This window comes from Squalius cephalus (assembly GCF_949319135.1).
Source record: "Squalius cephalus genome assembly, chromosome: 14".
NCBI lineage: Eukaryota > Metazoa > Chordata > Actinopteri > Cypriniformes > Leuciscidae > Squalius > Squalius cephalus.
Window position 1 is genome coordinate 5,546,073 of NC_137135.1, and position 16,140 is coordinate 5,562,212.

General features: G+C 38.7%; 1 protein-coding gene across 3 annotated transcripts in view; it reads right to left on the reverse strand.

Annotated features, from left to right (window-relative positions):
- Positions 1-413: 413 nt before the first annotated feature.
- Positions 414-16,140, reverse strand: part of nlgn3a (neuroligin 3a) — a 202,478-nt gene continuing 186,751 nt past the window's right edge. For all 3 annotated transcript variants that reach the window (XM_079891895.1, XM_079891893.1, XM_079891894.1), the window contains one exon: positions 414-2,785. In XM_079891895.1, coding sequence (XP_079748021.1) covers positions 1,933-2,785 — 853 coding nt within the window. In that variant the 3' untranslated portion in view covers positions 414-1,932. The remainder of the gene's footprint in view (positions 2,786-16,140) is intronic.

Here is a 16,140-nt window from a genome sequence, read left to right on the forward strand (position 1 = left end):
CTGCAAACGTTGCAAACTCATTTATGCAGGTTTTTGCTTAAAAGTGACTGTTTAGCATTAAATCTCCCAGGGTGACACAATGTTCATGGGACATCATGCATCATTTTGGCAAAATGAAGTTTTCATGGGGTCTTTAGGCCTTTTTCTGTGCTGTCATACAGCATAATGGTGACTCTGATTTAGGATTTCACCCTGACTTCCACACATAATTCCGAGCAACATAAATCAGGTTGGAAATATTCATTTAACTGTGATGGAGTAGGACAAAAATAAAAATAAATAGTGTTTTGGAAACATTTCTTCTCCAGTTTTATGGTTTAATTTGGCACATGGCACAATCAGCATGTATACATCTGGTATACATAAATAAATATTAAATATATTTATACATAAATATACATATAGAGCTATTAAAAAGACACTTGTTGTGGCCTCAGATTATGGTGTCGAGAATAAAACTAGCACAGACACTAAATGCTCTGCCCTCTGAATATGGGTGCTTTCAGCCTAATAATTGATAATAATGGTAATTTACACTTTCAGGTCAATGGGAGCAAAATCTTCATAAAAGCCCTATACATATATGTATGTATGCCCATATTTATATATATATTTAAAGAAAGACAGTTCTACACCGTGGTTATTCAGTGTAAAGAGGCCACTGTCTCCAGTCAAGAGGAACGCTTACAAAGTCAATGGAATCATGTCAGTTAGTTCAGTTCAATCTTATGCTATTGTTTTCTCTTGCATGTAAAATAATAGATTTATTTTGTAATTCTTAAGCAAAATTAGACATATGTAACTTTTTTTAAAATAACAAAAAGTTCTATTTCGCAAAGACAGACGACAATAGACGCAGTTGAAAGACTACTTGTGGTGAACAAAATCAACGCAGTGGTAAATAAGCCCCCCCCCCACCCTCATCACACAAATATTTAACAAAAAAACATGGCAAAAGGCAATCAAACACGCGCGCACACACTCACACACACACACACACACACACACACACACACACACACACACACAGACTCAAATATTCCCGATCGTACCCATAATCACTCACACCAGTCAAACAGTGCTCTGAGCGTTGTGTGTAAGTGTGCATTTCATGGGAATTTGACGCAGGAGCTGATAGATAATTTTGTTGTAAAAGATGCACTTCTTTAAACAAAAACAATTACAGTAACTTTAGAAGTCTTTATCTCCAGTTTTGTCGTGTGGAAAAGTTCCAAACAAAAGATTTTCAGTGTAACCAAGAAGAAAAAAGTAAAAACCACATGTGAGGTTATGCAACTGGAAAATGAGTTGCAGTTACCGTTTCAATCCACCGGTTTCCATATTAGTCATCTGTCTCAGGCTTCCTAAAATCCAACCACTCAAGTCAGATCACTATGTTCCACACAAACTCATCTCAGGGAAAGATCATCAAATTAAGAGAAAAAAACAGCTCTTTATAAGGCATTGAAAAGAAATCGAAAAGCAAAGCAAACAATATTATGCAGATGTCACCTTAGAGGCCACTGTTTCGAAACGTGTTTCCCACAAAAGACTGTGATGGGAAATAAAATGCACTTTCCTTTGTTTTTTTTGTTTTTGTTTTTTTTTTGTTATTTATTCAAGAAAAAAAGCGATCACTCCATTTGCCTGTTTCTGCTTAGAAAGGCGTTTTTTTTTTTTTTCTTTTAAAACGATGATTAGAAAAAATACTGCTCGAAACGCTCGTCCCTTTTCGAAGGAAAGAGAACAGTTCTGTTTTGGCAGGTTTGCACAACTTGACATCTGGAAAGAACTTGTCACTGCTTTTTGCAAAAGTCTATTCAAATCATTTTGTTTCTGTCATCATCCTGAATCCCCTTCTCTCTCTGTGACGCTTTCACTAAAACCAATGACTTTTCCCCCCATCCCTCCCTTTGCTGGATCTCCATAAAGCTATACACGCGTGGTGGAGTGGGAATGTGGCAGGCCGGTGGAGTTGAAGCCGGCTGTGAAGGTGTTGTACGGATGTAGGTTCGGCATGCCCACTAGCGAGTTGGGGATCATGGTTATGGTATTTGGCGTCATGAGCGGGATATCGTCAGGCGAGCGCCGCAGAGTCAGCGTGTAGTCGGGAAGTGAAGCGAGCCGCAGCGGGTCACCGGGAGGCCCTGCGTCGCACTCGTGGTGCGTCTGGTTCACCTGCAAAGACATGATCTCCTCTTCAGGGCCGTGGCGGTTCACGTCATTGGCGGTGGTGGCTCGTGGTGAGCTGGGTTGCGGGTGCTGTTCCTGCCGCCGCTTATCCTTGCGGTAGTACAGAGCAGCAAACGCCAGAACATTGAGGAACAGCAGTGAAGCTCCTACTGCGATGGTTACGCTCAGCTCGGTGGAATAATCCCGTGGGTTCTCCACCACCAGAGGGCCTGGTTCCTCTTCCCCGTTCCATTGTTCCTTCCCACTCTCGCTGTTGTACGCTGGAGACATTGGTGGCCGCTTGGTGTTGAACGGCCAGGCTTTGCCATTGGGACGTTTGGTGGACAGGGAATTCTGAGTCGTCTCGGGTGGTGGCACTTTGGTGGTGGTGGAGGTGTAGTGGAACATGTCATGGAGGTTGTACAGATGAGGGACCAGGTGCTTCCAGAACGCCACTTTGGTGGCACGGTAGTGATCACGGACTCGTGGCTTTAGGCCAATGTGCAGGTACAGCTGGTCTTGGGGATTGTATTTGGACCAAGCCACCTCTTCAAAACGATTGGCCTTAGTATGGATAAACTTGGTATCCTGAGGCACTGGTTTGTTGGGATCTCTGCAAAACAAATAAAAGATAAATTAATAAATGACACTGAGACGGTTTTTAATTTAATGCATGGCTGCTAGAATTTAAGAAATAGTTCCAAACCCATATTATTATTTTTTTTTTTCATGGAATGCAAAATGATGGAACGCATGCAGTGACTAAGGTACCATCAATGTATGAAATATTCTGAAGCTCTCAAATATTATTTCTCATTTTAAGCAGAAAAGCTTCAGAGACTAGCCATAGAGTCCTAGTTGTATGGACCACATTAATGGTGCTTTTTGTCCTCACTAGACCTTGACAACCCTTCGCCATTACATGCTTTTACTTTAAACATAACTCGTTGCTTAACTACCACTCAGTCCTTAGAGAAGTGTGTGAATATATGTCCAAAAGTGGATACTTTAACTCTAAGGCAGGGGTGTCCAATCCTGTTCCCGGAGGGCCGCTATCCTCCAGGGTTTGCTTCAGTTTTTATTAAACACACCTGAAGCAGCTAATCAAGGTGTTCAGGATTACTAGAAATTTTCAGGCGAGTGTCTTGGGTAAAATCGCTAAAATCGGCAGGATATTGACCCCTCCAGGAGCAGGATTAGACACCCCTGCTTTAAGAAGACTGACTCTCTTAGAAAAAGTTGTGTTGGATAAAGGCATCTGCTTCTTAATATCATCATTATCATAGTTTCCAATCTTTAACGTTAAGGAAAATCAGCATGCTTCATTCTTGTCCACCCTGCCTTTTTATATTCTCTCTTTTCAGCGAAACACTACCATTATTCTTGGGCAGTCTAAGCACGCATAAAGACACAAAGAGGTTGCGCCCATTCTCAGATCAACCCCTGGAGTTTACGCCAATCAACAAAACAATTTACATCCATAGTCATTCCTCATCATAACTGCACTCCTATCGGTCTTGTTGCACCTTCTTGTTGTATAAAGATACCAGGTACTTCTTCCAAATCATCATTTTCTATTTCTCCCTCATGCGACATTACGTTACAGCTCATATCTCTAAGCACCTCTGCCTGCTGGGCTTCACGCATCCTCGGCTCATTCTGTATAAAAAAAGAGATGTGCCTGAGGCTTTTAAAGTGAAACAAATGAATAAATCAACAGCTGAGATGTGCTTCAGGATGCAACTTGTTTTTGATAAAACAACAGCAGTGCATCCATTTCGTTAATTGCTTTGGGAAAGCAGTGCAGATTGCATTAACAGCGAGTGTGCTGATAGAAAGTGAACCATATTAATCTAAATGTTAAAGGAGGGATGCTGGCAAAGGCCCTGTGTGCGCGTTGTACTACCCTTTAGCCTCCGGGGGTCACTGTTTCTCCAACTGACATTGCAAGCTCAATAAGGCAAAGCAAGGTGGCATCCAGCCTCTGTGGCACTAGTGATTTATCGTCTGTTTTAACATATGCCATGTAAATAATCACACATCTACTTATCTTGTAGCTCCAGTAGTGACTATGCTGTGTTTTTAAGAGCTATTCAAAGTGGTAAAACATACACTATGATATATCCTAATGAAATACTTGCAATATTTGGTTGAAAAACAAATGATTTCATCAGAAATTCACTTTTGTATGAACATCAACACAGACATATGTTTTATGCTGCCACATGGCTTAGTTTAACAACCAGGGGCTAAGAGGGTCATGCTAACCAGCCAAACCTTGACCCTTCATCTGTGATAAAATACCGCAAGATGAGGCTGTAACAATAGTGCAGACTTGATCTAATAAAGAGAAAACCATGAAATAAACGGTAACAGGTATCACTGGTGTGCTCTTGAGCAAGTCATTCAATTCCATGTTGCAGGAATGGTCCCTGTCACTAATGTTCTGTAATTCACAGTGCATGACAAGTGACGACAACTCAAGAAAGATGTTGTTTAATATTGCACTAATATTGTCTGCCAGTGGTTCTGAAAACTTTTAAGCCAAGTACTACTTTTGCATTATCTGAGCAAGAGTCCTATCAGAAAATACACATACAACCTATAAAAACATTCAGAAAGGATGCCATTGTAACTCTGTGTGTTATTATTCAAATGTTGCAGTTCAATTCAAACACATTAATATTAAATATATTTTAAAATTTGATCGTAAAACTTCCTCCGTGTGTCTAGAACTACTCTGACAAAGTGGTCTGGTTACATTATCAAAATCATGTTTGAAACATTGTGCTTGCCCTCATGAAATCGAGCATCTTAATGCCTCTCCAGACTAAGGATAAACAGGACAATTTCGGGCCTTTAGTTGTCTGTACTGCAGTATTCCTCTCTTGTGCGGCACGCCAGAGCAGCTACAACTCTTGCATTGCAGAAGAGTCTTAGATGCACAAAGCTATATTCAAATTTAGGGGTGTAATGTTACGTATTCGTCCTGAAAACGAATACAGTGTGTCACAGGCGATCCACACTCCAATTCAGACATGTAAATCTGCACATGTAAATCGTACCATTTCGAACCTTGACCCCAAAACCGCGGTATGTACCAAACCATGACTTTTGTGTATACTGTTAAACCCCTATTAAAATTATATATAAGAATAAGTCATAGATAATAAATAAGTCAGGGCAACGATTAATAGCATCCAAAATAAAAGTTTGTGTTTACATAATATATGTGTGTGTGCTGTGTATAATCATTTTGTTCATAAATACACACACATGCATGTACAGTATATATTTAAGAAAAGTGTGTTATTTACATATAAAATATAAAAATGTATATATAATATCAATTATATTGAAATATATATACAGTATATACATATATAAATAAATATAATTTTATAAATATAAATATTTCTTAAATATATTCATGCATATGTGTGTATTTATTTATATATGCTAAATAATAATACAGAGTAAACACACATATATCATGTAAACACAAACTTTTATTTTGGATGTGAATTAATCGTTGCCCCTCACTAAATTATATATAAATTAAAAAAATGATACGTGTCATGTTTAACAGATTGGAAAGCCACTGGTCTATGCAGTGACACCTGTGCAAAAGAGAATATGCATCTGAGAGGGCAGAAAAACCGAGCTTTAAGAGAAATCACACACTTTCATGTTTTTTGAGCTCCCCCTCTCCCTGGTCTGAGGTAAATGGAGATAGGTTGAATGTCAGCTCAGCAGCCGATAAATAACTGGTTTTATTAAGCTGGTAATGATCCCCAATGAATATTGGCAGCCGGAGCATGATGACTTTGTAGCTGAATATCAGTAATTAAGTTTCAAAGAAGCAGGCAGCAGAGGTAAGGTCATATTGATCTGCCACGGCGCAACATGGCAGAGAACAGGACATCAATGAGTCTGCAGCCGCGCCGCATATATGAATTCCTGCTGCGTGGCATGCGAGTTGCAGTCGCTGTACCTGGGGCATTCGCGGTTAATAGGAAATGCTCGCATCTCAATATCACCATGCATTCTCATAATTGTCAATCAACCAGTTTGCATGACGCAGCACATTTGTGCAGAGGCTGGGTTTGCAATGCCACTGACTGGTGATTTGAGGTCAGTTGTGATGTTTTGTATGTGTTCGCCGAGTCTATTGATCTGCAGCAATGACATATTTAGTGTGAGAGTTTCACATGGAAGGGTTTAGCTCGAGATATAGTGTGTTGATGTTGGTGAAGATTGAATAATTAGTGATGTTGGCCTTAAGAGTTAGCAGACGGCACTACTGCTATTGCTCACACTTAAAGGAGTCATGAAATAGCATTTGCAGATCTTTTATGTCTCATTGGCTGTTCAGACAGCAGGGAAATTAGATTTTTTCTCAAATCAGATATTTTCAGGCAGACTGTCAGCACTATTAATTACAAGTGATCAAATAAGATTCCGGTTGTTTCCGTCCCCTATTTTGACGTTATCATTGTGTGTCGCATTTAGAGTGATGCAAAAGACTATTTGAAATCTGATTTGAGCAGCCAGAACATCCAGACTGAGACACATCGGTAAAAATATGATTGGAATCACATTTCAAACCACCTCTAAATGTGGTTTGAATCAGATTTCATGTTTTTTTTTTTTTTGTTTTTTTTTTTTTTGCTATACAGACTTTCAAAAACCCATCTGGATAAAATCTGGATATGCAAAAAAATCTGAATTCTGCTGGCAGTCTGAACATAGCCATTATATTTCTGGAGGTTAGCAAATGAAGTTTGCATCAAAAAAGTTCAAATATTTGTGATCTGATCATCCTCCATAACGTGGTTGCTATTAACATCTCATACGTCTGTAAACGACGGACGTATGACGTTCCAAAGAGCTACAGTGAAGAATGAAACCATATCCGTACCGGCTGGGCTGGATCGGCACAGAATAGAACGGTTAAGCAACGAGAACGGTTTGGCCCGACTGGGGAAAAAAACAGCTTTTGTCTACAGTAAGGTAACAGAAAAATGTCAGATGGACTTACTCGACAGCAGTATCACTCTCATGATTGATGGACAGACATGAGTTGTTAAAAGCACACCTCCTTGATTTACATACGCATGTTAAGTGGCATGAGGAGGAAATCACAAAGGGAGGAATTTCAAATCCTGGTATTTCATAGGGGTGGAAACAAACATTCATACTTTAAACTGGGCAGTTACCTTTGAGCATATTTGATTTATTTCATTTGCCAGAGTAAATATTTCACTTAAAGTTGTGAAGTAATGGAAGTATAGCGACTGATCTTTTCTTACGTACATCTGAGTGAAACGGATGATTTAAAAATAATAAATGGTGGGAGCTCGATCTTATCCACCCGTTGTTGGATGGAGGCATATGCGAACGCGAGCTTGCAGATGATAAGAGAGAAAGCGGGATGTTTTTCCTGATAACCAATCACATTATAGCCTTTACATCATTGAATCGCTGTCAAGGTTGTACGACAGTCAATCATGCTTGTGAAAAATAGAGAAAGGAATGAGAAGTGCCATACACTGAATCCTACATTCTTATAAAATCGCATTTTTAGTTGAAAACTCCAAGAGTAGATAAATCCAAAATGAACAATTAGTGTAAAGCCTATTGCAGATAGCGATTAGCTGTTTCCTTACAAAAGCAGTTAATTCAGTGTACTGAAGCCTCTTCTCCATTGACATCCATTAAAAAGGCCTCTGGTCTCCTTGCCAATGCACTGCAGTGTTATGCTTCTCTTTGTCAACCTTGAAGGTTAACAAAGAGAAGCATATAACAAAGAGACTCTGGTATAAGGCAGTGTGAGTCATTCAGTGTTTGTGAAGTCTCATTTATCCTGCAGTTATGGCTGTTTATATTTAGTACATGTCTTGGTTATGTTACCGACCTCTTGCATGTTTTGCTTGTCAGTTTGGATTTGTTCGCAGTGTTATTTTAGTTTAAGTGAGATACTATTATAGTTTTTATTAACTATTTCCCCACCATTGACAGAATTTTCCTAGCCTGGCAAACCAGACCTACATCAAGATGTTGGGTCTGGCAACTCACCATAGACACGGCTCAATCCGAGGGGCGGGATAAACGGCTGTCTTTCAAATTCCCTCTGCACGCAATAGGACAGCGCTTCAACCAACCAGAGCGTTTTCCCACCAGCGGAGCTAGTTGATAGATTCAACTTTTGCCATATCTGGCCGGCAAAACTACGAACACATCTTCCTTTTTTTAAGAATGACTTAAGTGCCGTTCTTTGCTCTTTTCTCAAAGAAAAACTTAACTCCAAGTCCTCCAGAGTCGCGGCCAAAGCCGATTCGAAAGATGTTCGCCAGCAGCAGCATCTGTCATTCTTTGTTTTCAAGTGGCAGGTAACCGTCGCAACTCTGTCGTCATTATGTTAAACCCGCCCACCGACTCTATACACGACGTGATTGGCCTGACCCAATTTAGGTTTTTGCAGCTCGAAAGTCAATGGAGAGTTGCTAGACTGCCCTGGCTGCAAAATACATTTTGCTGCCGCTAGGGTGCGTCTATATTTCTAGGCTAGAATTTTCACTGTAATACGGTAGGTGGCGCTATTACACATCTTCAGAAAGATTACAGAATCTCCTGATCAAAACACAGGTGAAGAAGAAGCAGAAACAAGTGATATCATATGTAAGCATATGCATATGTAAAATAACGCGATCATCAACATTAAACAGCATATACCTGTAAATCAAAACTGCCTAATGTTACTGAATGAAATGTCGACGTATAGGACTGTGAAGTTTTGAGGGTGTTGATGGACTCCATCTACTCCATCTGTGTTTTGATCATCGTTCTGAATCCGATCCAGATGTGGTCTTTAACAAAAATGTTTTTCTCAGCTTTTTGCTCAAAATGTCCCTTTTTTATGAAACTTACCCACATTCAAGTGTTGATAAATAAATAATGCATGAAGCTAGAAAAAACCCCGGATTGTTTTGTTTGAAAGCAGAGACCTTGTTCTTTCTTTTGATTATTGCATGTTCAGATATTCATACAATGAAATATTCTGGGGGCCATGAAACGTTTGTTAAAATTATAAAAATGCTGGCTGTGGCTGGCAATTTTTTTCAAAGAGAAAATATTTTTTTTCAAATATTTTGACTTTTTTTCAAAAATATATCAATATAGTTTTTAAGTTCAGCCAAGTAAAAATTATGATGTGATATGATAAAATTTTTATTTGATTTTATTTCAGTTAAAAATGATTTCAATGAATTAAGTCACGATTTTCTATGGTTTTAGTTTTAGTTAAATAATAATAACCCTGAATTCTGAGCATGGCCCGTTGTATGACTACTCTTTCGGATATCGGAATGTAACTTTGTATGTTTTTAATAAACTTCTGCTTAAGGAATATAAAACCCCAAGTCCAGTTCAGTGTCTTTGTTACGGTAACCATATTAATATCAATAATGTATAATGAGTGTTTTTATTCCCCTGTGCCCCGATCATCCCACTAACCCACAGTCTGTGTAGAGTGTGTGCAGATGGAGGCAGTGAATTAGCTGACAGCGTTCTGTAAGGTCGCCCACTCAAATGGGTTCCTAAACCGCTTGAATGTTTCTGCGGTTCAGGCCACTTGGGCTTGCCCAGTGAAGCAGTCCTTCAGCCTCTATCAGCGCCACTCATTCAGATCTCAGGCCCTGAGAGGAAACGACTCAACGAACATTGAGCTTCCGAAACTAGGCTGGACTTCCTAAACACCACATTAACACCGAAGGCAGAGGTCTGTCTGAAGATATTTCCATCAAACAATCCATCCTTAGCAGTGCAATAGTTGCAAATTAAGTCTGGACAAAATTCTACTGTTAATGGTCATTTAATTAGTATTTTAATTAGTAGTGCTTGCTAAGGCTCATTGTTCATAGTTCTAAACCCTGCAGGATTAAACTTTAGTGCTTGCGTTGTACCATTTCCCCTTTATATATGCAAATGAATGTAACCTTAAATCATGGTTTTTTTTTGTTTTGTTTTTTTTGAGGAGAGGTGAGCTAGGGATCAGTGATCAGTCTTAACATTTTTACTTGACAAATAATACATTTGACAAAAAAAAATGCAGTATATCTAGAGGCCAGAATGTATAGAAGCTTGTTTCCACCACAGAATAAAAAAATACAAAAAGTAATTGCGACTTTTTATCTCACAACTTTATATCTCAGAATTGCTAATTTATATCTCACAATTCTGACATCTTTTCTCAGAATTGTGAGATATAAACTCGCAGTTGCAAGTTATAAAGTCAGAATCACAAGATATAAACTCGCAATTGTGAGAAATAAACTTGCAATTCTGACTTTTTTCCTTAGATTTGGACTTTATAACTTGCAATTGCGAGTTTATATCTCACAATTCTGAGAAAAGATGTCAGAATTGTGAGATATAAATTAGCAATTGTGTGATATAAAGTCACAGTTGTGAGTTTTAAAGTCAGAATTGTGAGATATAAACTCACAATAGCGTGAAAAAAAAAAAAAACCTCGCAATTGTGACTTTATATCACGGAATTGTGACTTTAAATCACGCAATTCTGACTTTAAATCACGCAATTCAGACTTTAAATCACGCAATTCTGACTGTAAGTCAACCAATTCTGACTTTCACGCAATTCTGACTTTATGTCACGCAATTCTGACTTTATATCTCGCAACTCTGAGAAATAAAGTCAGAATTTTGAAATGTAAACTCACAATTGTGAGATTAAAAAGTCACAATTATCTTTTAAAATGTTTTATTCTGTGGCGGATACAAGCTTCCATAAGAATGTATAGAGACTAGAGACAGAGCAGGATCTATTGTCTTGAGCCAGTAAGCCACCACATAACAATATGCTAAAAACAATTGAAAAAACTCACCTTTACATACATGAATACATACCTGTACATATAGAAAGAAAGAAATGGTGTTGCTCTTGGAAAAATGCATGCAAAATAAATGGAAAAATGCAGAAAAAAAAAATATGAATAGAGAAAGGTCTTTTTTATAGAAAGGTCTTTTCACAGCAGAATAAATCTAATGAATATGGCAAGGTGAGAACGAGTCCGAGTTAATTCGATGGGGCTGCATTGGTTATTCATCAGTCTAATTGGCAGCGCTTGGATGATTGTGGACAGAGACGCCAAATCCGATGGCGCATCATAAAAGCCTCTATTTCCACTTCAATGTCTTAGAGTACTTTGCTCGGGGTCACTTATTTCAATGAAAACACCATCTTCAACCGAATACCATTGATTCCAACTTAAGGTAGTGTATGTACTTTTAATTTTAAAGTTTTCTATCTTGGAGTTATTTATAAGTACAGGAGGTAGTGTGCACTGATTTGTGTGGTTTTTCATCCTACGGTACATTTCAAGGTCCACACACAACTGGCTTTGCTTTTGAAAGATGCAGTGTTACATTTAGAGATTTTCTTATCTTTCATTGCTGTTCTCAAGGTCAGTAGATAGAATATACAACATAAAACAGCATGAGAGCGAGAGAGAGAGAGAGAGAGAGAGAGAGAGAGAGAGAGAGAGAGAGAGAGAGAGAGAGAGATATTTCAAAGAGCCTTGCTGTTAAGGCTAAAAATTTAAACTGCTGTTGTTTAAAGTATTTTTCAGATACAAAGTGTTGTTTAACTCCACATTACTTTCTCAATTCCTCACAGAACAAGAAAAAAAGATAATTAGTGCTATTTGATATGGCTACAATTACTCATACTTATGTTTAGGGACCTGAATAGATAGGAATACAATTTTAGACCTAACATTTCCAGTTAATTAAATTATTACCTGCCTATCTTTGCTCTGCCAATGAAAACAGTTCCAAACAAAGTCAAAGCAGGTTCAACCGTGTCTCTAAGCAATACACAGTTATGAGTTTTCGTTTCTTAATGAATCAGAATTTTTGAATAAATCGGTTGAGTGAATGATTCAATGTCTCAATTATAATCCCTTGTGAAAAAGAAGTGCACTTAATTGTACTGAATGTACAACTTAAGTACGGTTTTAAAAAGTATGCGTTGGGAAAATGTCAAATTAAAGTTTTATTTTAAGGTCAATTTTAAATCATTGTTTTAATAATCTTCGTCATCAAAATTTTAATTCTGTCACTGCTGCAAACTGACCACCACACAAAATATGAAGAATATCAAAAACTTTAGGAGTCAGCTGTCCACGGCAATCCTAAACCTGTACCAATACAATAACACACATTTGGCAAAATATCGTCTAATCATCGTTATTGACAAAATCATTGAGAAAATATCGACAATATTGACAATTGAGAAAATATCGACATATCATTTTTTTTGTCAATATCCCACACCACTAGCAATCAACACTTTTTAAAAAATGTATTAGCACCTCTACATCACTGTTAGCGAGATTTTCGGCCAGTAAGCCAAAAAGAAGGTGATGCTTTTGAAGTAATATGGGTATCTGGAGGACACAGACCCCTGTACACTCTTCATTATGACTGCTATTGATCAGGTGAGTGATGGTCAACATGTGTCCTGACTGCTGTCCGGCCCTGATCTCTCGCTCTCCTCTGATGGTGCTCATTACATTCGACATTCAGCACGCCCTCTTCATCATGGGCCCCTCAAGATCCTGCGCAGCTTCCTTACCTTTTCTAAAGTAAATCTGCATATCTCAGAGATATAGTCAAGTCAAGTCAGGTCACCTTCATTTATATAGCGCTTTTAACAATGTAGATTGTTTCAAAGCAGCTTTACAGTGATAATAGGAAATTACAGTAACAGAGATTGTTTAGGCTTTACAGCAGCTCTAGAATAAAGTTATTGTCCAGCTAAAGTTAGTTTTTACTGATTGATTCACTTCCGTTGCGAAGATCAGTAGTTATTAACTTAGGGGCCGCTAACACGACACCGTTCTAACAGAAAACCCTCAACGCGCTCCGGCCCGCTCATCCGCACAAAACAGTGCCTAGTGGCTCGAGAACGCAAACCTTGAAATAGATTCCAAGGTGCAAGCCTTGAAAAACTTTTGAAAAAAAAAAAAAAAAAAAAAAAAAAAAAAAAAATATATATATATATATATATATATATATATATATATATATATATATATATATATTCAGCAGGGGTTCTCAACTCTGGCCCTCAAGGTCCACTTTCCTGCAGAGTTTAGCTCCAACCCTAATCAAACACACCTGAACAAGCCAATCAGGGTCTTCAGGATTAACAGAAAGTTGCAGGTAGCCGAGTTTAATCAGGTTTGGAGGAAAGTGGATCTCAAGGGCCCGAGCTGAGAACCCCTGTCCTACAGAATCAAGTGCTAGACTTAATTGAGAGCTCTGTGAGACTGTTACACAAACGGAACGCAATCCCTTTTAATTCCCGAGTGGACTCGCAGTAGTCTTAAAAAAGACAAAAGAAGCGGATGCGGGAAGCAATTTATCTCAAAGCCTCAGAAAGAGATTGGCCTGGCCTTTGGTGCAGGGTCAACTGATGTTCAAAAGACTGTTTTCGTCTGCGTGTAGCGGTAGGGGAAACTGCTCATTAACATGCAGCATTGAAATTATTATTTTTGTTTTCACAATCACGAGGCAGATACGACAAGACAGAGTTAATGAGCATCTGCTTGCCATTCAGATGAGGTACAGGCAACAGAATTTCAATAAGACAGATGTCAATATAAATACGTCGATAAAACACGAAATGCAGGCTGTGTCAAATCATTGAGTGATTACAGTCGAGCTGGCATGTGCGCAGCTAAATCTTATTTATTAATCATGGCTTATTGATTATTGATTAGCCATGTTTTATTCTTGGGGTGGATAGCCAATGTCTCCGCAAGGGACAGCATCATGAAAAAACATGGGCTTTTCAAACAGAAATATCTGGATTCATCCCAGCAGGCCTTTGCATTTCTGAGAGTGTCTTGTGTTCTTGTTACAAGGAAGCATGTAGAAAAAAGAGGAGGGTAAAAGGAAAAGCACAACAGTATTCTGCTCAGCGACGTCTGTGGCTCGGCACAGCATGGGCTGTTTGACTGGAGGCTGAATGACACCGTAGAAGAATGCCAAGGAAACAGTCCCTGTCCATCAAATGCTAACGCTACAATCTCTAAAGAAATGCAGACGGCAGCATTTGAGGTCCATTTGTAGCCTGAACAAAGGCGGTATGCGCAAACAATTCACTTATCAAGTGTGAAGAAGGTTCTCGGATGCTTTTGTTCTTCTGCAGGACCGATGGCCACTGGTTAACACTTGAGAAATTAATTAGGGTGCTAATTTACTGTTAAAAACCAGCTGAGAAAATGTCTCAAAAGCCTTGGAGATTCGAATTCAATTTAATGGTACTACGTTTGGAAGCATTTTACCGTTATTCTTCCATTTATTTCAGAGCCTGATGATTTTTAATAATTGTTCCAAAGACAGATAAAATGTCTATGTCTATATTTTCTTCAAAAAGACTTGTTGAAATATGAAATATGTAGAGCTGCCAGACTCACAGTCTTAAACATTCTATTGGTTTCTATGAAGAACCTTTAACATCCATGGAACAATTCCTTTCTACAAAAGGTTCTTTATATTGGAAACAGGTTCAGCTTTTGACTTTTAAAATCATCCAAAAGGGTTCTTTTAAGAACTTTTCACTTGAAGGTTCTATGGAAACACTATGAAAATTCCTTTTTGGAACCTATTTTTAAGAGACATGTATGCTGAAATGCTACACGTTAAATTCCTGAACAAATATTATTCATAAAAATCAGGATAATAAATTTTCTTTCTGGTGAAATTTGAAATTATGTCATCAAATATTAAAAGTGTGGCTGTGGACATGCAGGTATTTTCAGGCTCTATTGAAGTTCTATTCTTTTCTATTAGCTAATAGATTTGATCATGCAGATTGACCCAAACACATATTTATGTAAAATGTAAATGTAAATGAGGGGCTCATCATACTCAGGCATGGCATCAAATAAAGAAACATTTTACTTTGTCACTTCACTTACCTTAGTCTTCTGTCAAACATTAGCCTAGAAATCTAGATGCACCCTAGCGGCAGCAAATGTAATTTGCAGCCAGTGTCGTCTAGCAACTCTCCGTTGGCTTGCGAGCTGGAAAAACCAAACTCTAGTCAGGCCAATCACATCGTGTATAGAGTCGGTGGGCGGGTTTAACATAATGACGACAGAGTTGTGACGGTTCCGCGTGAATTCCCTGCAACTTGAAAACAAAGAAGAGCTGCTGCTGCTGGCGAACAGCGGTCTTTCCAGTCGGCTTTGCCGCGACTCTGGAGGACTTGGAGTTAAGCTTTTCTTTGAGAAAAGAACAAAGAACGGCACTGAAGTCATTCTTAAAAAAGGAAGATGTGTTCGTAGTTTTGCCGACCGGATACGGCAAAAGTTTAATCTGCTGGTGGGAAAACGCTCTGGTTGGTTGTAGCGCTATCCTATTGCGTGCAGAGGGAATTTGAAAGACAACCGTTTATCCCGGCCCACGGATTGAGCCCTGCCAATGGTGTGTTCCCAGACCCAACATCTTGATGTGGGTCTGGCTTGTCAGGCTAGTCAAACATGCCTTTCTACCCAGATTTCACAGTTAATGGTTGTTTTTATGTTGTATTCCAACTGCAGGGGGAAAAACACTGCTTGTAAGCACCATGAAGCGGAAAGAGGAATTTAGCTTTGGGGAATGATACAACAGTTGACATTAAACAGCACAAGCTTAATGTAATGTTCACCCAGTCCACTCGAGGTTCCATATTCACGTTTGTATCCGGCACAGGTACAAGTGTCCAATTTAGAGAGATGGCAGGGAACGCTATCTAGGTCATCACATGGAGAAGCTGTAAGCACACTTCACATGCTGTATTGCACATTTGTGGCTGTCTCCTCAGATCTAAACCAGAGAGTTTGCTAGTTAAGTTGGAAGTAATGATTTGTGTATATTTCATGTGATTGAGAGGTT